At 38.2% G+C, this 24,444-nt stretch overlaps 1 protein-coding gene across 2 annotated transcripts in view; it reads right to left on the reverse strand.

Annotated features, from left to right (window-relative positions):
- Nucleotides 1-19,164, reverse strand: part of LOC101162182 (chloride channel protein 2) — a 97,311-nt gene extending 78,147 nt beyond the window's left edge. For both annotated transcript variants that reach the window (XM_023961539.2, XM_023961538.2), the window contains exons 1-2: nt 19,013-19,164; nt 10,092-10,239 (exon numbers count right to left, since the gene is read on the reverse strand). In XM_023961539.2, coding sequence (XP_023817307.1) covers nt 10,092-10,239; nt 19,013-19,063 — 199 coding nt within the window. In that variant the 5' untranslated portion in view covers nt 19,064-19,164. The remainder of the gene's footprint in view (nt 1-10,091; nt 10,240-19,012) is intronic.
- Nucleotides 19,165-24,444: the final 5,280 nt, after the last annotated feature.

The following is a 24,444-nucleotide window of genomic DNA, read 5'->3' on the forward strand; positions in this document are numbered from 1 at the left end:
GATTCTTTTCTGTTTACAGAGTAATTTACATTAAAAAAAAAACAGGCATCCCTTGTCCCCACAGCAGGAATACATATATAAATTTTTTTATATACAAAACATAAATTCCTGACGGTACCATGTCAAAATAATTTTCTTTACTATGTTTTGCACACATCAGCATAATGTGACATTGTCACAGTACGTCTTTGTTTTCCTCACCTGATCTTTGCTCGCCATTGTGGTTGCATCACTAGTGTTGGCTTGGGGATGTGAGGGGCTGTAAGCTAGTGGAAGAGTGTAAATAAAGGGATGCTGGGAAACCAGTGCTAGCTTACTCCCTGCCAACAGTCCCGCCCACAACTCAGAGGAGAGTTTCTAATGAACTACTGTATGCTTCACCAAAACCATGTCCTAGAAAATGACAGTTTTTTTTTTTTTTGTTGCATAATCATAATTTAAAAAAACATTGGGGCACTTTAAAAAATGATCAAAATATTCTCGGAGTGGAACTTTAACAGACAACTTAAAATTCAAGGAAGTGTTTCATGAAGTATTTGTAAGAATAATAGAAATTGTTCACACTACTGACGTACTGGTCATTATTAAGGTGCGAGTACTGGTACCTTATTGGCTGCACGCTAATGCTTCACGGATTGGGTGTCTGTAGAAAGTCCACACAAACTACACTCCATCCTTATTTCTAACAGTCAGGCTGCACGCAAGGAGCGCACTTAAATCAGAAAAATCTTCCAACATTCCTGCATCTCTCGACATGCTCACCAAGCGCTCAACAACCTTGCACCACGCCCAGCGGTAGGGCGGTCGACCCATGATCGTATGATTGCAGGTTCAATTCCCGCCTTGCACGCCCATGAACGATGCGTCCTTGGGGAAGACACTGAACCCCACCTTGCCTCTGGTGGTAGGGGGGCGCCTGTGTTCGGCAGCGGAGCTGCCACCAGTGTGTGAATGTGTGTGCGACTGGGTGAATGGGACTGTGACTGTAAAGCGCTTTGGGCCTTGTAGGTAGAAAAGCGCTATATAAGCATACGCCATTTTACCACATTTCCTGCGGGCCACCTACATGCTCCTGTACAGGTATGACCATTTTTCACTCACAGACAGCTCACATCCACCCGGAAGGACAAATGTGAATAAAGTTTGAATCAACAACAGTTTTTTCCCTGATTGGCTTTGGTAACAGCCTCATGTTTAGTAAAATGAAACTCCGAGGAGTGCGTCCTGATTGTGTCACAAGCAATTGTGTCCTCTTAGTTCAGGTTGCCCGTTTGAAACCCACTGCTTATTAATTGTTGATTTAAACTTCAGCAGAGACGCAGAGCACGTGTCTGCCTAAAAGCCTCTGTGATGCCAGGAGGCCTGCTGACTCACCTGTACTTTTCAGAGACAATGAAAATGAGCCTCATTTAACAATTTAAGTGAACTCATTTAAAATGCTAAGTTGAAAGGGAGCTTCATCCAAATTTGATTTGATGTTACAAAGAGCCATGAACTCCCCTGGTGACTTGGTAAAGGGAGATGCCTGCATTAAAAAAATAAAGATGTTCAGCATCTTTTTGAGAAATTTCTCTCTGAAAATATGAAACTTTTAACCTATTTTTAGACAACAGAGCAATTAAAAAAATCTATTTTCTGCTTAAAATTCAACCAAGTAAAAACAATATTTGATTTCCCAGTCCAAAACAGTCAAAATGTTTCTGTTGGCTTATTTTTTATTTCTTTGTTTTAAGCTCGTAGTTCTGATCAACTTCTGTCCAGTTCATTTCTTTACTTTTCATTTACACTGCTTATATAAAAGTTGTGTTTGCCTTGACGTTACACAGCACAAGAGTGTAACTGCAGTGGTTGTGAAGCAGACAGACAGAGATTCAGCATATTTATTGACATTGCAGATGAGGTTTAACAAAGTCTTTACAGCTCCAGTGACGATAAATTTAACGTTTTTTTTGTTTCTCCTCCTTTTAATGAAATCAAAGCTCCTCTCTTGGCATGGTACCTGCTGCAGCTGTTCCCCCAAAACCAACCCTGCTGGGGAGCCACGTGAATATTAAACATTACGTCAGTCGTGCCGCTCCTGGTTAGCCGTTCTGCAGGAGCCATCTTGACTCAACCTGTCCATCCTGAGATAACAAAATCAATGAATGAATGAATGTCACTGTACCAATTGATAAATACAGATAAATGCATTTCCTGCAGAATCATAAACAGTCTGTTTCCGCTGGACAACATTATCCAATGTCTTTAGCTGCGCTCTTTGTGAATGTGATGATGCTCAAAGAAAACATTTTAAAGAAAAGGAGAAAAAAGTGAAAAAATTAAAATATGTAGTGTTCATATAAACTCCCGGTTTATAATATCCAAACTTTACGTGTCTCATTTAGTCCGAATCAGGACCGAAATTTTCCCTCCATCTTGTTGAACAAAGATCAGAAGAAATGACTGATTTACAGCCGGGAGGAAGAAGAGGAGAAAGACAGACGTGATGGGACTGATGGCAGACGAAAAGCTGAGACGATGCCGCAAAAGACAGTAGAAAAGATGGAAAACTGCTGGTCGCTAGGTGCCTGCCAGTCACCATGGCAACCTGTGGCGCCACGCTGTGCTCCTGCTGACATCACACCTGTTGAAATAAATGTGTGTTTGCACATGTGTTGCCTCAGGACCAATTAAACATCCAAACTGAGCAGGTGGACTGACAGGAGGGAAAAAGAAAGAGGTCGTTTTATTATGTCATAAGCAGCTGTTAGCATAGCGATGTGTGTGTGTGTGTGTGTTTCATCTTGCACATGACAGAGTCGGTGGGGCATCATCATCTGTAAAGATCGCAGCCGCCATAAAGCGCAGCAGAGCAGGACAGAGAAGTGTCCTCCTCTGCTTCAAAATGCTTGTTGTTCTTCCAAAACAAAAGGAAAATAAGAAGCTTTGTTTGTCCGTACTTCTGTGGATAAAGTTTGACTAAATTGGCGCATGATGGAGAGTGCCCCCCCCCCCTCAACTCAAGATGTTACAGACAATGACATCAAAGGTGTAAAAAACTATCCTTGTTTTTTTTTTTTTTTTTAAACATCAAAACAAAAAAAGAAAAGAAAACTAAGACAGGATTGCACTCACAGTCAGAACTTTTCAATTTTAGTTTCTGTTCCAATTCTCCACATCAAAGTTCAATGCTGCCCCCTGCTGGCCTGCATGGACTGACATTCTAAAAGAGTGATTCTTTTTTCTCCTTTTCATCATTATTCCCTTATTTTACTGCTGTTCTTCAACACAGTACAATTCTTTTTTTTGCTTTTAGATTAATTTTCTTCAGAGTTGGTCTCACTGAGGTTTCTTTACTTTCATTACCTTAAATGTTCTCTTCTCACCCTGGAACATAAATGTATGAACACCAACATTCAGATGGCTTCACATATATATATATTTAATTACTCAGTGTATTTTCATTTTTGCTTCTGCCTTCTTCGTTCTGTAGGCATCTGAAGCTTCATTCGGTCAAATGTGGTAATTTATTATTGCAAGTTTAAGATTTTCATTGTCATAAACTAAGACATTATAATTTTTAGAGTTTTATTTCAGATTTGTGCTGCTCGAAATGCTTCTACTTCCTTTCTTCTCAAAACAGAACATTGTCAACAGCGAGGTTTACATTTCAGAATCTTCTGAAGGAAACAGGAAAACAAAAGCTCTTTCAGAGCAGGTTAGTGGAACAAGAAGCAAGGGTGTGATTAGACCAAAACTCTGACCCTGAAAACAGCAATGACCCGTTTCTGCTGCAAAACGGAGCAGGTCTAAAAAGGGAGTGATGGATGCGGAGTACATCCAGAGGGGCAGAGGTGGTCCAGCCTTAAATGATTAAAGTCTGCAATTTCAGAGGTGATGGGATTGAAAGTGGGTTGGGCTCAGGATTTCTGCATCGCTGCACTTCTTTTGTAGTTTTGTTGTTCTTTTGTAACGTTTTTTGCGTTTGCAAAACACATTTTTTGAGTGCGTTGTGTCAAATCTCGCTTTTGTCCTATCTTTGATTTTGCTGACTACTTTGAGCGCGACTTAGCGTGATATGACTGCCACTGACATCGCCAAAAAGAAATTCGCATGCGTTGTGTGTCATCTCACTTTTTTCCTATCTCTGCTGAGTTAAGTTTCGGTTTGACGTGACCAAGCTGCCATCAACAGCGATCTGTTGACAGGGACAGCGATCTATCATCATTTCTAAACTGATAGTTATGCTACCAAAGTCTTACCTGGAGATGGTCATCCATGCTTTTATCTCCTCTTCTTTAGATCTACAGACACTCAACTCCAGTTTGTCCAGAACAAAGCAGAAAGGTTTTTAGTAGAATTTACCAGAAGAACGCACTGATTCTCTTGTCTTTACATTTGCTACTAGTAAAATTTAGAATTTATTCATTCATTTTTTAAACCCATTTTGTCCCGGGTTCATGGGGCTGCCGGAGCCTATCCCAGCCACTCATGGGCGAGGGCAGGGGACCTCCTGGACAGATCGCCAGTCTGTTCCAGGGCCACAAATCACACTCACATTCACATCTAGGAGGAAGCCGAAGTGCCCTGAGAAAACAAATGCATGCACGGGGAGAACATGCAAACTCTACACAGAAAGGTCCCCATCAATGTTCTGTTTCAGGGCCTTGAACCGAGGGCCTTCTTGCTGCGAGGCAAGGTGCTAACCACTGCCCCACCATGCACCCTAAATTTAGAATTGATTTTAAGATTTTAGTTTGAACTTATAGAACTTTAAATAAAAACCGGTCTCCAAATAGATTTCTTGCAGACTCCCTACTGTAGACACTCCCTACAGTCCTTGGGCCAGAACTTCTTTAACATCCAAAGAGCCCGGTTTAAACCTGGTGGAGACCTGTACAAAGCAGCAGCCCACAGACTCTGGAATTCTTTTGACCCTCCGCGTTCCCGATTCCTTTGATTCAGACAAGCCTTTAGGCCGCCTTTAAACTGCATGGTACAAGTGACCCAATTCCGATTTTTTCCTCTCATCTGGCACAGATTGGATATGATCGGTGAATGTGTAAGCATGGATTCCGTTTTTCTCAGATCGGATACACGCCTCTCTCATATGTGGAAATAAATCGGAAAAGAATCGGATACGTGCATTTGCGTGTGCCATGTAAGCAGACAAATCGGTTATTCCCCAGTAAATGCGAGTCGTCCGTCAGTGACGTCAATTCAGGAGACCATCAACTGAGATCACATGACTTATTAAGGTGCTTTTGTGCGCTGATGTTGCTGTCAGCGTGTTACCTTTCAGCCTCAGGCTTCAGCCCGTAGTCGGAAACTGCTGTCATGTCCGGTCCGGACGCAAACGGTAACTAATGAAGCGGGACACCGTTGCTAGAACAGACTAGAAGCTGTCTATTTCTTTGGGGGGCGTGTATGATGGGGACCGTGTGTGTGAGCGTGCTTGCGTGTGTGTGTGTGTAAGGAGACAGGGGGGGTGTGAGCGCGGAGCGGGGGACTGTCGGACACCGTAATTAAAAATAAGGTGTCTTGCCCAAAAGTTAGGGTTAGCCCTTTCTGACTTAACCCACTCTGCAGGCTGAGGGTTCAGAACGGAAAAGTGAACCAAGAGGAAATCTCCCGTGTGTTTCTGACTACGGTCGGAAAAGAGAAGTCATCGCGCAGGAAAGGTTCAACACTTGGATCAAATTGTTAGTACAGCACGTCTGCAAACACTTCCTCATTCAAAACTCAGAGAGAGCCGAGCAGCCCTCCTTTTTCCTCTCCCGTGCATCCCCTCTGGAGCGCCCAAGGCAACGCCTCATTCCGTCGCAGCTTTGCCTCCATGACAACCGCAATCACAAAAGTCCGGAAGAGGTCCGCGGAATGCGGAAATACTGCTACGTAGTCCTCAGAACGTCTACGTTTGATAGTTTCAGCATTGTATAGTGTAAATGCAAAAATCAGATACGGGTCACTTTTAAAAGATGATGTAAGCGGGTCATCAAGAAAATCGGATAGAGTCAGAAAATCGGATATGAGCTTCAAGACCTGCAGTGTAAATGCGGCCTTTGTTAACTCTGCAGCGACCTGCCTTGTATTTATTCATCAATTTTATTGCATTTTATTTGTACATTGTCTTGAAGTTGATGCATGACAACTGGACTTTAAATCTTCCTTGAAACAGATCAAGGAGAACCTTCACAGAAGAAGCATTTTGAAATATTGCTTTTTCATTTGAATTTTGAGGCATTTGATGCAGCTACATTTTGAAAATTAAAAAGCATTTCTGTTAATCCATTTTAATTGTCAAATTAGACATTTCTAAATGAATTTTGCTACACATTTACCGTGGACCTTTTTTAAAATCATTCATTCATTCATTCATTCATCTTTACCGTTTTTTCCCTTTCGGGGTCACGGGGTTGCCGGAGCCTATCCCGGCCACTTGGGCGTAGGCAAGGGATGCCCTGGACTGGTCCCCAGTCTGTCGCAGGGTAGAATATCCTCAATCACACATCCATTCACTCTCACACCTATGGACAATCACACTCACACCTATGGACAATTTAGAGTTGCCAATCAACCTATGAAGCATGTTTTTGGACGGTGGGAGGAACGCATGCACGGGGAGAACATGCAAACTCCACACAGAAAAGTGTGTTTTTCATGTCCCCCAGCTGGGACTTGAACCAGGGGCCTTCTTGCTGTGAGGCAAGAGCGCTAACCACTGTGCCACCGTGCAGCCTGCTTTTTTCTTTTTTCTTTTTTTTTTAAATGAAATGTCAAATACCATTTTCTTTATCATTTTAATTAAGTGACAGAATAAGCTGTGTTGAGGAAGGAAAAGAAAAAGCATTTTGAAGTATTGCTTTTTCTTTTTAATTTTGAGTCAAAAAATGCAGCTACATTTTGAAAATTAAAAAGCATTTCTATTAATCCATTTTAAATGTCAAATTAAACATTTCTAAATGAATTATGCTACACATTTACCAGGGAACGTCTTGAAAATGAAATGTTAAATACCATTTTAATTTTAATTAAGTGACAGAATAAGCTGTGTTGAGGAAGGAAATGAAAAAGCATTTTGGTGGATTGCTTTTTCATTTTATTTTTGAGTCAAAAAATGCAGCTTCATTTTGAAAATGAAAAAGCATTTCTGGTTTTGACTTTGCTTTTTATTTATGCTACAGAATCGCTTCCATAGAGCGGAGGTGTGTGTGTGTGTGTGGGGGGGGGGGGGGGTCGATATGTTCTGTGTTCAGAGGACGGAGCATTAATAAATGCATTCTGAACTGTGAAAAAGTATTTCCTTTATGTAAAAAAGAACTTGTTGTTTTGTTTTTGGAATTTTTTTTTGTTCATAGCTGCATATTTTGTCACAGAGTGTAATTGTAAAATGAAGCTTTTTAAATTGTGTGCGTTTAATGTTAAAATTGTCCTCGTTGGTCACCGATAAGCCCTTTTTTTAGTAGAGTCGACTACTAAAACAGTCGACTCTTTATAATCTACAAAATCGTGCACTCTGCCAGTCAACCACACTAACAGCTATGTGTGTAAAGATCTGCTGGCTTCAGCTGCTCAAGCTAGGGGTTGCAGTGGCTCAGGCAGTTGAGAAGGGGCGTCCAATGATCCAAGGGTCGGCGGTTCGATCCCCGCTCCCACCAGCCAACTGTCGTTGTGTCCTTGGGCAAGACACTTCACCCTCATTGCCTCCATTGTGGCTCCCCTGGCGTGTGCGTGTGTATGAATGATCCCGGTGATGGTCAGACCAGGTAGGCGCAAAATGGCAGCCACGCCTCTGTCAGTCTACCCCAGGCCAGCTATGGCTACAACCGTAGTTTACCATCACCAAGTGTGAATGAATAATGGACACAATGTAAGCACTTTGAGCGTCTGGAAAAGCGCAGATAAATCAAATCCATTATTATTATTCAATAAACCCGTTCTGAACTGCCTGGTTGGAATGAGGTTTCATTGTCTGAGTGAATGTTCCATTTTGACGTGCGCTTGTTTTATGTGGCACAGATCAGCATCACTGCTCCCACTGAGAGCAATGTTCTTCACATTATAGGTGAGTTAAAAATACACAGTAATCATTTGTCAATATGTCCCCTCTTGTGTGCGGCCCGGACCTTTGCTCATTTTTCCGTATTTGGCCCTCACCAAAAATACTTTGGACACCCCTGTTTTAAAATAATGTCAAGTTTTTGTCAGTTGGTTTTGGGTATTTTTTTGTTCCTGTGGTTTTTAAGGTATTTGAGTGAGTCTTGTTTGTTTTTGAACAACAGTTCTGGCTCAGAATCATATTAATAACAGAATTAGCTCAATGGGATCCTTATCCAAAAACACAAACCTTTTTCTAAAAAGAGCAGAGGGAAGTTTGGAGGAAGTCTGTAAAACTTCAGCCTCCTGCTCATCCACAGAAATGTCCAACACAGAGGAGCAACTGATTCCACAGCTCCGAATGGACGACTGATGTTTGCTTTGTTAGATTATATTTTACACTTCTGCATAGATGAAGAGAACAATAAAACAGGCAAACTTATTATGAATGCCACAGCATGTTCCACTAGAAAAAGAGTTTATGATAAAAATGTTGGAATGATGACAACAATGAAAGGATAAGGAGTTCTAGTACTATTACTAGAACAAATAGTAACAGGATTTCATTTATTTTCTACTTTGTCAGGACTCTCATGAGACTGAATGTAGTTTACAAGATGTAAAACTCTGTGTTCTTTATTTATTCATATGATTTTTAAAAAGCTCTAAAGATCCAAGAGTCAGTCACTCATTTTCTACATTTGACATTAATGTTTTTCTCTGTTTATGTCATACATTTTAAAAGTCTTTATAGATTCATTTTGAACAAATTTTGAACACTTTCAAATGAAAAAAAATGAATTTAAAATGATATTCATAAAAAATTATCTTTTTTCTGCATTAAAACGTTTGGACTGACTGCACCCATGTGTGTGCGTGTGTGTGTATATTTGTGTGTGTGCATCCGTCACCTAATTTATTACAAAGAATAGATGAAGGTTAATTTCTTCACCTGTATTTACAGACCGTCTGTTCCTGCTGTCTGGTATACAGTCGTATTTATTGTCTTACAAACCATGAATGACTTTACAGGAGGACAAAGGAAATGTGTACTGAAGGGCTTTGGATCTACACATGCTGTCCACAGGTTTTAGAAGAGGACAGTTACTGCAATAACTCCCTGACTGGGAGAACAGGGCCGCTGGAGATCCAGATTTCAGAGAGAGGTCCTTCAAGATGCAGCTTTGATCCATTCTCAGAGAAGAACCCAGGGTCATAGGGAGTTTTGGATCTTTGATTTCCAGAAACCCTCACCTGGGTGACCCAACTGAAAAGTCAATGATGTTCATATAAAGGCTGTGCTGAAGTGATTGTCTTTGTCAAGGTGCAGATGATGTTTCTATGATACGAGTATCAGAATATCTGAAGAAATGTTTGATTGTACTCTTCTTCTCAGACTTTCACTAATCTAATCAAGAAAACAACCTTTAAAAAAGTCTCAACATTAGTGGAAAACTCTTATATTATTACAACTGCTGTGACACTGGAGATCTAAGAGCTTCCTGGTTGTTTGAAGACTCTTTCCAGAAGCTTTTTCTAAGGTCTGTCGTTTCAAATTGACTCACAGTTTGTATTAAGTAAAACATGAAGTTCAATGAATGGCAGCACACTCATCAACAGCACAGACCTCATTATCGAAAACTCACATGTCCAAACCAGGTACATAAAACAAGCAAAAGTGTGAGAAAACTTATAAAAATCGATGCTAGCTTCATTTAAAGCTATAGACTGGCAGACATTAACATCGGAGAAGGATTGATGCATAATTAAAATGTTATTTTCAGGAAACCACAGTTCATTTGGTGCCTTTTCTCATTTCAAATGACAGCTTTGATCATGTCTAATGACGAAACAAGGGTGTTCGTTTGGAACATGTGGACAGGTATTTGAATAACTGACGTCAACTTGATTTGTGTTCTATTTGCTACTTGAAAACAAAATAAACCTCACTAACAATAATCCTGAATTCCACCCAAAGCAAAGGTTTGAAAGCAGCTGTTGGCTTCCACACTTACTCTGACACTTTGCACAGCGTCCCTTGAACTCAAGCAGGTCGAGACTTCTGCTGCGGTCACTGAGGGATCGTCTCTGGCCGCTCTCCCTTAGCCGAGCAGCTTCTTCTTTGGCGTGCACACCGAGGTCCTGGGTGTAACGCCCATACATCTGAAAATAAAGAGAAAAACCCAAATTTAGATTTGACATTTGGAGAAATGCAGCAGCTCATAGCGAAGCTTTTGTTCGTGGCTTCACCTTTCCATCTTTTCAGAGTGAAAATAATCCAGAAAGAGAGGGAGGTCAATGAGTTTGTGTTTTAAGGACAATAATCGCACACAGTGCGCCTGCTGAGACCCACGGTGTTGTCGGTGCACCACCGGTCCCCTTCAGGAGGTAAATGAAGCCCTTAGTGTTTTCCAGACCTCTGCTACACCTTCACAGAACAGTACAAAGTTGACACTCAACAAAGCTACCATCCATTTCTAAAGGAACCCTTTAGATAATGCAGAGTCAGCAGAATGACTGACAGGAAGTTTTGTTGAGCAACCAGCTTAACATCTCAGTATTTTTAGCTGGTCATCACAACAATTCAAGCTTTCCAAAAAACCTGACAACAATTCAACGCGCACGTACACAAAGAGACACCTAATATAGAAATCTATACATTTAAACATCCCAAAAGTAAATGGACATCAAACATTTATGAAATTATACCAAACACTAAAAGAAAGCTGGTAAAAACTACATTCAATCCCAGGTACCATGACAGCGCAACTGACATCTAATCAATCCTTCACAACAACATTGTTCTAAACCATACATCTTCAGCAAAACAAAAATATTCCACCTTCAAACCCTGTGGAGCTCAACACTGATGGACAAAATTCTCCTTATGTTATATGAGCACATCTGTGGGGGGCTGAGACCTTATCACACAAGCTATGCTGATAATCCTGAACCTGAAGAAAACCTGTGTAACAGCAGCAAGTTTAAGGATTAAACAGAAAAAAGCAAATAGCTGTTTATTTGTTGGTCAAAATGAACAGAGATAACCTAACTCATCTTAAAATGAAGATTCATTTTTGTTTTAAATTCTGACTTTATTGCATTTCTTTAAAACTTAAATAAATAGTAATCCGACTAATCTCGTGCTGAATTACTAGTATCAAAACCAAATTACTATAGTCCGCCAAGCCATTTTTGTTGCAGAAAATATTTTTTTCTAGCATCTGAAACTCATTTAATAATACATGAACCAAAATAAACAAACACGACCCAAAACAGATCTTATTTTTTTATAATTTCATTACATTTAATGTTTCATTATTGAAAAGACAATTTTATTTAATTTGGCAATTAAAAGTGCGACTAACAATTGGTGAAGACACGAATTAACTCACAAGAGATTACAACTTGTTGGGTCGCAACCAATGAAACTTTTGATCCTGTGTCTCCAGGTGAGACAGAATTTTAAAGTTTTCTGCAGAATAATACACCTTGGTTTCATCACCATTGGGTCACACTTTACCAAGCAGGCAGAGTTTATTTTGTTGAGAAATTGTTTTTTTTTAACATCCTTACATCTGTCTTTGTAATTAAATGGTGGTCAGATTTGCCTAAAAAGCTACAACTCGTCATCTCCTGAAGAGTTTCATTGTTCCCAGTCTGATACCTGGTGTTGTTTGTTTTCATGTTTTCATTTATCAGACTAAGAGTAGAGCTGCCACATTCAATCGGCAAAATGCCAGATAAAAAGAGACATTATAATTATTTAGTCTTTAATTAAAAGTTCTTTAGCTGGGGGAAAAAAACACAAATATAAGGATATTTATTAACAATATTTTCAGATTATTCAAAAGAAAAGTTCATGATATGAAATTTAAAACATTTTTCATCCTAGCATTGTGCTGTTTTTTGTAGAACGGACTAAAGTATGTTTAACCTTAAACTTGATGACCTTGGCTTAAAATGGACTTGATCTACAGAAACCTTATATTTGGCAAAAGTCTAATTTTAATAGATTACGGGTATTGCAGCTTTAATCAACAAGTAACATAAAGCAAAGACCAAATGTCTGGTTCCAAATGTAAAACAAATTAAAACTACTAAATGATGCAGTTTTTCAAATGACCACAGCAGGCTGGCTTCAGAATGGCGGCTGGGTAGCTCGGTTGGTAAGGTGGGAAGCTACCATGAAGGAAACCAGGGTTCGATTCCCAGAGAGGAGTGAGCAATAGTACTGGGGGCAACCACCATATCAATGGCCGAGCAATTAACATCACCCAGTGAAGGTCCTTAGGCAAGGCCCTTAACGCTACCGCCTCCCGCGCGCTTTCGGCTGCAGCTCATCACTCCCCAAAGGGATGGGTCAAATGCGGAGGAAGAATTTCCCTTCGTGGGATAAATACAGTGTATAAAAAAAATTAAAAAAAAGACTAAAGGAACTTGCATCAATTCCAACTGTTGAAAAGAACAACTTTAAACCAGAAATAAATATATTTAAAACCTAGTTTCTTGGTTGGTACAGTTCTATTTATTGTGGCCATGGAATTTATTGGTTCATCTTCGTCCACTATAATCCCACCTGTGCCGTCAGAGATCATGGCAGAATGAGAATTCTTCCTTTACCCTAATTCTTCTCCCCACCCCTACATTAAGCAAACGAAGAGTTATGGAAAAACAGTGTCTTTTAAAATAGGCATCACTACTACTCGATGATGTCATCAGTAGTGGAGCTGCTTAATCTTGGAAAATAGACAACATTGGTTTTATAACTTTAAAAAGGTCATGCAAAACAAAAATCAGTGCTTACATTTCAATGTAAACTTCTGTGCTTCAGAGCACAACCACGTGAAGAAAAGCGCTTCTCTGCGGCACAGCGCTGAACCCCCGCTAACATGGTTAGCCCTTGGAAAAAAACGATTTTGGACAATCCTACCCCTCCAAATGCCCCTACAATTGGAGGGGTAGGGAGAAGCTGTAGGGGTAGGGGAAAAATTCGGATTCGGCCCATCGGTCCAGTTAATATAAGTCTATGAAAAACCTGAAGTTCAGATGAGACTAAATATCAGATGTACACATTATTTTAACAGTTTTAGAGAGCGGTACACCACAGATGGGGTACATGAATATATGTGGTGGTGCAGCTTGTTGTGATACCTCACAATGCAAGAATGCTCCAGATTTAAACCTGCTTGTTAGTTTAGAGTTTGGTCTTCATGTGGCTTCCAACCACAATGAATGTTAATTAGCAGGACTGAGTGTGCATAGTTGTGTGACTCTATATGCAAGCCTTCAGAATGACCAGAGTGACCAAAACATTGACAAAACATTTGCAATTTCCATGCATTGTTAGCAAACAGGAAGTGGAGTTTTAGGAAGCTTTAGATTTTCTCTACCAAACACCTGATGCCTCACCAGAACCAGGGGGCACTCAAGGTGAAAGGATCTGACTCAGCCTTGGTGTGAATGACTGCAGTCCAGGTATTCCTGATAAAAACAAGTTTCCGTTTATCAAACAGATGTTTAAAGTAAAAGCAGCTTGAAATGTGGACAATCTGACAGCTGAGACACACAGCTGATAAGAGACTGAACATCCACTGATGTGTCAACGCTGACTTTATCACCAAGAACTGCCAGACTTGCAAAGACCTGGGGATCCGCTTCAAGGAGGACTTCAGTAAAGCAGACCGAGAAGCTCGAGCGGCCGTCTGGCCTATGATGGAGCGGGCCCGAGCAGAAGGGAAGAACGTCTATTACAGGGGCCATGTGGGATACATCAACGGGACTAGAGTCACTATGGAGTGAAATATTAACAAGGAGGTGACCTACCTATTTTGCATTAAAGAGTTCATATCATTTTGTTTAAATTGTTTTTTATTCTAGTTATTCTAAGTTTTAACATTTAAGTCATTTTGTTTACATAATAGAGTAAATCTAAGTTAAGTATTTTATCCTTTATTTTTACATTTTACCTTTTTCTTAAAAGTATTTTTTCTAAGATGCGAAAGGTTTTAATTAATATGGTTATATAATTTGTTATAACAATTTATATTGTTTTCCAGTGAAACATTTTCATGAAAATCATCATATAATGGTAAAATTCTCAGTTTCATATTTAGTAAATAGTTAGGGCGCAGCTAACCCTTAATTTAAGACACCAGCTTCTTTTATCTTAAATTTTCTCTTTTTTTGTTTTTTACATCATTCTGTGTTTTATTTTATGTCTTTAACTTCTGTGTGGTCTTTCATTTCGCTAAATACTAGGGGTATTAGGGATTCTGTTGAAAGAAAATCACTTTTTTTATTTTTTGCAAAAACCAAAAAGTTCAATGTTGTTGTCTACAAGAAACTCACTCCAACGAGACTGATGAAAAGTTTTTGGCCAATCAGTAGGGAGATAAAATCCTTTTCTCTCATGGCACCAATCGGTCAGCAGGGGGCGCTATATTACTGAATAGTTTTTCTGGCAAGCTTTTAGTTACAAAAAGAGATGGTTCTGGTAACTGGTTGATTTGTGTTTTTATGAAAGATGATAAATTTGTTATTCTGGGAAATGTATATGTATATAACTCTGCAGCGCAAAACAAAATCATGTTTTCAGATTTTACAAATTCTGTTAAAGAGCTAAACCAAATATATCCTAGCAGTAATTTAATCATTGGAGGTGATTTTAATATGGTGGAAGATGAATACCTTGACAGATTTCCCTCAGCATTTCAAAATCATCATTATAATCCAGTTCTTCTTCATTTATGTAGAGATTTAAATGTTTCTGATGTCTGGCGCCGTGATAATCCTGATGTTCGAGCGTTCACCTGGTTTAAACCGGACGGATCTGCTAAATCTAGGTTGGAATTTTGGTTAACAAGTGAAAATCAACAGAATTTTACATAAATAGCCAATATTTCTGCTGCACCATTAACAGATCATTCTATGATTAAACTTATTATTCAACCTCGCAATAATCCTAAAAACAAAGGTTACTGGAAGTTCAACTCTATTGGAGACTGAAGTTTATTCTCAAGCGATTATAAATGAAATCCAAAAGATAACTAAAGACAGACAGTTTACCACTCAGAGGGAGAAATGGGAATTTTTAAAATTCAAAGCAAGACAGATTTCCATAACTCCCAGCAAAAGATTGAGTAGAGATGGTTAACAAAAAGAAATGGAAATTATTAGAGAAATTAACTCTATTTGTTGTAAATCTCTATTGAGTGAAGGTGAGAAACAGAGACTCTCATTATTGCAAACCTTGCTGGATAACATGTACGTCTCTAAAGCCAAAGGTGCTTTCATTAGATCCAGAGCTAAATGGGTTGAAGAGGGAGAGAAAAGTTCGGCTTACTTCTGTAGACTAGAAAAAAGGCGACAAGAGAAAAATGCTGTTAACAAATTAGTAATTAATGGCAGGGAAAGTACAAATATGGAGGAAATTAGGAGAGAAATTTTCCAGTTTTACAGCGGGTTGTACTCTTCCTCTTATTCATCTCAGGATGCTGATCGCTTCTTTAATCACATCAAGGATTTGGCTCCTAAAGTAGATAAAAACTTTAAACAAGTTTGTGAAGCAGAAATCACTATGGAAGAAGCAGAAAAAGCCATGAGAAGTTTAGCTTTAGATAAATCTCCAGGATCTGATGGGCTTACTATTAACTTTTACAGACATTTCTGGGAACACTTGAAGGAGCAGTTTCTGTTGGTCATAAAGGAAATTTCTGAGTTGAACATCCTTCCAACTACCATGAAGCAGGGCGTCATCACCCTGATTCCTAAACCTGGGAAAGACGCCAGACTAATTGATAATTTGAGGCCAATATCCCTCCTTAATAGTGATTATAAAATTTTAACCAACATTTATGCATCTAGATTAAAAACAGGACTGAATCGGATCATCTCGGACACACAATCAGGATTCTTAAAAGGACGTTCAATTCACAATAATATCCGGTTAGTTCTTGATCTGATTGACTATAATCAGTTAATTGAAGATGATGGCTTCATTTTATTTTTGGATTTCTTCAAAGCCTTTGACACGGTTGAACAGAAATTTATGTTTCAGACTTTAGAAATATTTGGATTTGGACCTAATTTCATAAGTTTTGTTCAAACAATCTATAATGATACAAACAGTGTAGTTATTTTACCAAATGGCATTTCTCCCAGGTTTTTAATTAACAAAGGAATTAAACAAGGTTGTCCAATTTCACCGTTACTTTTTATAACAGCAACAGAAATGTTATCAATACTTATTAAAAACTCTGGTTTCGGTAAACTCAATGTTCTGGGAGAACAGTTAGCCATCACTCAGCTGGCAGACGACACTGCTATATTCATGAAGGACAGTCATCAAATACCAGAGATCATTCAGACCGTGGATTTCTTCTCTAAAGCATCTGGGTTAAAACTAAATCTCAGCAAATGTGAATTATTGCCAGTTGACCATGCTGATCAGTCAGTTCTTCATAACACAGCTGTTAGGACTGGTGTGAAATATCTTGGTGTTCATATCACCAAAGACAGTAAAACAATGGAGGAAATAAACTTATGGAAAACTTTAGAAAAATGTAAAGCCAATTTAAACATGTGGTCACAGCGAGACATTTCTATTCTGGGCAGAGTGTTTTTAACTAAATTAGAATGTTTATCCAGATTCATTTATCCAGCATATTCACTCCCAATTCCTAAATCTGCAAGGAAAGCAATAAACCAGGCCAATTTCAACTTCATCTGAAAAAACAAAACCCATTATATTAAAAAAGGAACAATAATTCAGGATTACAGTGCAGGTGGACTTAAAGCCATTGACTTTGAAAGTTTGGATGGTATGATTAAAATAAATTGGCTTAGGTCTTTTCTGCAAAATGAAAGAAATATTTGGTTTCATATTCCTTCAAACATTTTCTCTCATCTAGGGGGCATTGATTTGCTTCTAAAATGTGACTTTGATTACAGAAAACTTCCTATTAAACTTTCTACTTCTCATCAGCAGGTGTTACTGTACTGGAAACTCATAAACAAACATAACTTTAGTCCACACAATACTCCCATATGGAACTGTCGGTATGTTTTATGTAGAAACAAATCTTTATTTTACAAAAATTGGATTGATAACGGCATTTGGTCATTACTACATATTATGAATGACAATGGAAACATTATCTCTTTTGAAACTTTTTCCATTAAATTTAAATTAAATGATAGAAAACAATATAACAATGTGATCAAAGCAATCCCTCAGACTTTGATCCAAATGTCCTCCAGTTTGGTTCAAAATGTTCAAGTTCAGCTTCCATCTCTGTTGTTTGATGGTCGACCGGTTAATTCAAAACTTCCAAACTCATTTATACGATCTTTTTTTTTGTTAGAGAACTGTTTCCAACATTTGACAAAAATCATTTTATGTCACAAGAGAGGAAATAAGCAAGTTCAGGTCTCAGTTCATTAAATATCCAATTTTCCCAAAATACAAAGGAATCCATTTTAAAATAATAAATGCAGTCTATCCGTGCAAAGAACTGTTACACATCCGTTTTGGTTTTCCAGAAAATAACTGTTCTTTTTGTGATATAAATATTGAAACACTTGATCATTTGTTTTTTGAATGTATGTATGTTTACAGTTTTTGGGAGGATTTCTTTTTTTTTTTTTTTTTGGTGCTCTTCAAAGTTTCCCTTTCCTATTTCTATTCAATTACAAAAGCACATTATATTATTTGGAGTAGTTTCCGGTGATAATCTATTTGATTTGACATTCAATACCTTGTTAATATCTGGTAAATTTTTTATTTACAAGTGCAGATTCTTAAAAACCAAACCATTATTCAATACATTTCTTAAAGAAATCAGTTTATATTTTAAATCTCTGACATTGATGAAAAACAAAAATGCAATAAAACTGTGTATTTTCATTGAAGATCACATGCTGTATCACAATCCCTAGTATTGTAAACTACAATTCTATATATTTTGTTTTATTTATTTATTTTTTCTTTTCTTTTTCTCTCTCTTTTTTGTGTGTGGTTATTATGTGTATGTTTAAAGTTCAATTAAAAAAAAATAAACTGGAGGAGACATCACGTGGTTCTTCGTGGGAGAAGAGCACCGCCATCTTGGTGAGGTCAAGTTACAACTGCAGTGCAAATTCTTTAATTGTGGAATTATAAAAAAAAAATCTGGGATGAGTTCTGCTTCTGGTATTCTTCCAAAATTGCAATGCCATTTCATTTACACTCAAAAAATGTTCTATTCGGTGTGGTATCATATAGACCAGAAAATACAGTTCTTAATATCCTGATATTGCAAGGAAAGTTTTATATGCACAAAAATAAAATTTTGAAGACCAAACCACTTTTTATAACATTTAATAAAGAGCTCTGTTTTTACTTTCAATCACTTCATTATATGAAAAAAGAAGAATGGCTTGAAATTGTTTAGTTTTGTTCAGAAATACAAACTTCACGAGTACCCCTTACTAGTATTAGACTATTTTCTATGTTCCTTTATTTTATTTATGTTTTTATTAATTTGTGTGTTATGTTCATGGTTTCTTTTTTCCCCTCTATTCTTTACTTTCTATGTTAATATGTTATGTTTGGCAATGGTGACTGATCTTCGAGGCAATATCGATTACATTGTTATTGTTCGTTGTTAATGATACTGTCTTTGTTAATGTATGATACCACAATTGTCAATAAAGTTTTTTAAAAAAACTTAGCGACGTTAACTCATTGGTCGTGGCAACTTACAGCCAATCAAATAGTGTGACGTCATCATTGGTCGAAGGACCCCAAAGGACCCCGAGAACATCCGGCAACCCGAGAACATCCGGTACACACACCGGCGCGAGGACGAGACGCCTTCTGAGTCTGCTCCACGCAGATCAGAGAAAGTCCCGCAAAGTTCAGATGGAATCTCAGCAACAAGTGTGCGGGACTCACCAGAGTTTGTTCATACTGCAGCGCGGGCTGCTCCGCGCCCTCCCTGGCCATGGCTGTCGGCTAGAGCGGCGGGCTGGAACCGGGAACTGTGGCCGCGCTGATACACACAGCCGTCATTTTATAGCCTTCATGTCCCAGAAAGACACGGCGGGAGCGAGGCGGGACTTGGCGGCGCGTTGCGTGGATGGACCCTCCCATCAGTGCAGGAACTTCAGGTTCCCATCCAGTTCTGCTTCTTCTCAGGACTTCCACTCCGATGACAATTGCGTTTTGGGTGTTTTTAACATATACTTGTAGCAATTTTCTCACGATTGAGGACATATATAAAGAAAATTAATCTCAAACTTGCACTTCTTACTATTTTTCTTTCTTCAAATTGTCGTGAAACAGGGGCAGTCGAAAAAACGCATATTAGTGAGGTAGAAACATGACAAACATTTCCCAAACATGACATTATTTTAACTATCATAATCAGAATCTCTTTTTAGGAGTGTTTTATTTTTTACCAAAAAGAGGGTCTAAGGGCAGGGATGCCCAGTTTAGCTTTGTCTAGTTAGTTTAGACATTCTCAATTGAAATTTGTGACCTTATGTTCTCTATGATTTAATCTTCACTATACAATTACTGGTATGAAGCCCATTGAGACAATTATTGTTTTAATATTGGGACTATTTAAATGAAACTGAATCGAAAAAACACCACTGAGAATGCTTTGAAAATAGAACAAAAGATGACCAGTGTGGAACTTTAAAGACAGAGATCAATTACCTGAAACAGAAGCAAATGTGATCAGGTTTGGAAGGAAATCTTTTGTGACTGGGATTCATGGAGCACAAGACTTCCTTAAAAAACCCTTTTAGTGTCACTGAGCTTCCTCAGAAAAGCTGTCAGTAAAAAGTGGTTAAACCTTTGCTCAGTACTAGTCAGAAATACTTTCATTCCACATTTGTAATCTAAGAACTTTTAAGCTAAACTGTTTCATGATACTAGTAATTTATTTCACTATCACGCTGCTCGGGCATTTTTTAGTTTGGATGAATATTTTTACTTCTACTTGAATAATTTTGAAGAACCTTTTATTTGACAATGACTTGAGGCTCCTCTTCTCTTCACTTTACAAAAATGATGGAAAGTTCTTTCAATGTCAGGTCTATTTTTACTCATGGAAGTTTTAAAATAGTATTCCCTTAGCAAGAAGTAGTCTATTTACTACAAGTAAACTCAGTCTATAAAGTGAGGCAGTAGTCTTGGAAGCTTACTTTTTTATGTAGAATCCATATATTGTAAAATGTAAACCTGAAATGTTCCAATTTAGTCGGAAGAAGTATTCAGGTAGTGTACTTCCTAAACAACATGTACATGGTCTATATAAATTACAACATTGGTTCTTAGGGCTTTCAGTAAAACTTGATTGTTTCTTCAAACATTGGTTCCTTATTTACTTTTTTTCAGTTCAGTCCTGCAGTCTGCTCATCTAAGGGGGAATTTAGGTCATGCAGGAAAAAAAATATTTCAAAAGCAACATATGAAAAAATAATAGAACTAACAGGTGTTTATATCAATATGGTTGATTTTATTCTGGGAAAAAGAGTGAACTGTCTGCTACACCTCAATGCTTCGTGCCAAAAGTAGTACACAAGCTTTAATTATGACACAATTTCTTCTAATCTTCAATTAAACTGCCATGCAATCAGTAACCTGATCCATTTGACCTTCAGTTTCTCTTTGACATTGTGTATAAAAATATATCTGAGCAGAACCTAAAGAAAGGGATGGTAGGGAACAAAAAGTTTCTTTAACTTTATTTTATAAGTCGTTCCTTTCGTCTATTTAAAAAATGTAAAACAAGATGACCTGTGAAGAATTAAATGAACACAACAAACTGAATACATTAGTGTTAGCACACAAATTTAAGTCAAGTTGCTGCAGAATTCTGCTAAGAAAAGAGCAGGAAAAAGTCTGCATTGGAAATTAGACATTTATATTTACACAATTCTACCAAGTTGATGACACTTAGTTTATTATGGACCCCCAAACCAAAAAACTGGAAGTTTAGCATTTCGATTAGAATTGCAGATAGTAACACACTGAAGATGATCTTTAAACAAGCTCTGCAGTCCGTCACCCTGCAGCCTCTGGCTGTGCATGCAGTCTTATGTTTGAGTGGAAGAGGTTTTGAAAACTTTCCTCTGGTAATGTCAGAAAACTCTGCATCAGTCTATAAATACCAGCTGTGTTCTCACCATCTGTCCAAAACGTTCCATCTTATTTGTTCCTGGGAGTCTGAATATACCCAGAAAAAATAAAGAAATACAATTTCTGTTGTTTTCTCTCAATTTTACTCATGGCCAGGATCCTGAATCCTTCATCTTTATTCTGAGTCTTATTTATTTATCGCATTTGGAGCTTTAAAAGCTCTCTCAGATGCCTCCATGTCCCGAAAATACTTTTTTTTACCATCTGCACCTGCAGGAAAACACAAGTTTCTTAAGAAACCATCAATTTTCACTTTTCGCAAATGTGACTTTAGCCAGATTTATTTTCATAGCTTTATGCATAAAACATCTATTGTCCCAAAGAAGTCACCCGCTGACTCTAATGATCTGCTGGATGGATTTGCACAGAAGTCACAAGGCCTCATTCCTTAGGGAGTCGGAGCGTTTGTGGAGCCGCGCTCAGAAGGGTTTATCCAAATCTGATTAATAATCTGGTTTAATCAATAAATGATGGCGAAGAGTTTTGTGCTTTTATCATTTTTGGCAAGACACCCCCCCCCAAAAAAAAAGAGTACAGAAAGCATGTGAAAGATAAACAGGTTAAAATCAAACACATCTTGATCATGAATCTGAATGGAGGTCAAACTTGATTTTCTAAGTTAACCAGATGTTACACGCTGGGTAATTATTACACGGAGGATTTCTCCTTCTAAAGCTGAATTACAATGATTCGTCTTTAGGAACGTAATACAGAGAAAGTCACGTGTTTGATGTTCTTTTGCTGTGATGTGAGACAAATACCTGGAACTTAATTATAGCTGTCAGTGGAGACTTCAACCTGAGGCGCAGCTCTATAAAAACAGACTCGTGTCTACACTGAAACAAAGCCCGTGTTTTGGGTGGGGGTACAGAGGGGGTTAATCATTATTGTGGAACTGCCTGAATGTTTTTGTGGTTTCAATTCCAAATAGTGTCAGGTTGTAGTTTAAATATTTGCAGATACTTCACTTGTAAAACCTGATGTAGCGTTTGAGATTGAAAGTTGATGCTAAGGAAATGAGAGTAGAACCAAACAGCTCAGTGCTGTCAGTGACAGGGTGGCTAAACCTGCCTCTTGCATGCAGCACTGCTGTTTCCAACCAGGATTCTGAGAAACTTCTGACTTCCTGTGGAAAGGGACTAGAGGTGTGAGACAAACAGAAAGACCAATCAGCAGCAACAACTCAGTTTTCCTTGACTAACCCAAATCGGGGTGATGAAGGCTTTAAGAAAAAAGGCTGACTGTGTGTGGACAATAGAGGGACTTCCTGTGTTATCCGTCCCATAGCTTCAACACAGAATTTCAACTGAGATCATAAGATGTCTGTTTGTGTTGGTGAAAAGACTTGGCAGATGAGGAGATTGAGAATGCAGAGTAATACATAATCAAAGCCGCGAGCGTACTTGTGTGGCCTGCAGTCGCTACACCTCCCCACCCTTGCAGCCCCTCTTTGACCGACCCTTACCGTCTCCTACATGCCCCTTACTTTAGCCTTCTGATCCTGCCAGCCTTGTCAGAGCTGCATGTGACACATTCATAAAAAAACAACAACATTTTTAACACCATAGCAACCATATAATGATTTGGTCATCTGAGGGTGATGAACAGGTCTGTGTGATTTTTAGAAGAATCGATAAAAGATCCCAGATTTCAATTGGCAGCAGAAGTTCTTTGTTAACCACGCCCACATTCCTAATATGTTCATATCCTGTGTCATATTGTTTCATTCAACTTGAGCCAACGATTCACATGTTCAATTTTCGCTATATTCTGGCAAAAAATGTGGAAGCAACACAGAAACTCCACATTCGTAAAATTCAAAATCTAAAACTAGTCGTTAAAAATCTGCAAACTTCTAGTTCCAACATTTTTTCAGAAGTAGCTTCTCAGTGATGCTTCAGGAGTCAGAAGACAATAGTTCAAACAACTAAGAGGAGTTTAACTTTGTAGAAGGTTGTAAAGGTTTGTTTTTTAAATTCAAGATGGCAGCCTCTTCCAGAGGTCAAGGCTTATCAAAACTTTGATTGTGGTGTGTGGGACATTCTGTGATGATTGCTCGAACAAAAGTTTTCTTTTACCATTTTGTATGAAAAGAAAAATTACACATTATCCCACAAAATGGCTGACAAGCCATAGGTCCTGCCAGCCCATAATAATTTCAAAGCTTCTTTTGGATATCCCTGACACTTTTTATTAGCCCAACAAGAGGTTCATTCTTTGACGGTTTCTCTCGCAGTGATGTCCCTTTATTTATTTGTTTTCATTTGTAGGTAGGTCATTCATTACCTACAAGAAGAAATCGATCATCCTGCCGATTCCAAAATCCCCTCAAGCAGACCCAAGAGTCCCTCTGAATTATAGAGGCATTAGCCTTCTGAGTACCGTGTATAAAGTGTTTTCTAGTATTCTAAATAATCGGTTATCTGAATACCTAGAAACAAACAAAGTCCTTGTAGAGGAGCAGAATGGATTCAGGAGAAATAGAGCATGTATTGACAATATTTATGTTCTGTCCTCGGTGGTGAGAGCTAGACTGCAAGAAAGTAAAAGTACCTTTGTTTGTTTTGTGGATTTAAAAAAAGCATTTGACTCGATAGACAGAGATCTTCTTGAATATAAATTACTTATGTATGGTATTAATGGTCAATTTTATAAAGCAATTAAAGCTCTGTATAAGGCTCCATTAGCCTGTGTACAGGTGAATGACCTAAAAACAGGATGGTTTTCCACACCATTTCGAGTTAAACAAGGAGATGTTCTTTCACCAACTCTTTTTTCTATCTACGTCAATGATTTAGCTCAAGAAATTAAGAAAACTAACTTGGGTCTTGATATCAATAATTGGAACTTGAGCATATTACTTTATGCTGATGATATTATTTTGATAGCGGATGAGGAAATAAAATTACAAGGAATGTTAAATACAATGAATGACTGGTGTAACAAATGGAGACTCACTATCAAAAGTGATAAAACACATATCGTTCATTTTAGAAAGCCTTTAGTACCTCAAAGTCATTTTCTGTTTTATTTTGGTAAAACTACTCTCATGTTTACTGATACCTATAAATATCTTGGTTTTGTTTTTCATAAAAATATGATGTTCTCAGAAGGGCAGCTGTTATCAGATTCTGCTGGGAGGGCGCTTGGTGCAGTGATAAATAAGATGAAGGTCT

The sequence above is a fragment of the Oryzias latipes genome, chromosome 13, assembly GCF_053564925.1.
Source record: "Oryzias latipes strain Hd-rR chromosome 13, Olatipes_Hd-rR_3.1".
Classification (NCBI taxonomy): Eukaryota; Metazoa; Chordata; class Actinopteri; order Beloniformes; family Adrianichthyidae; genus Oryzias; species Oryzias latipes.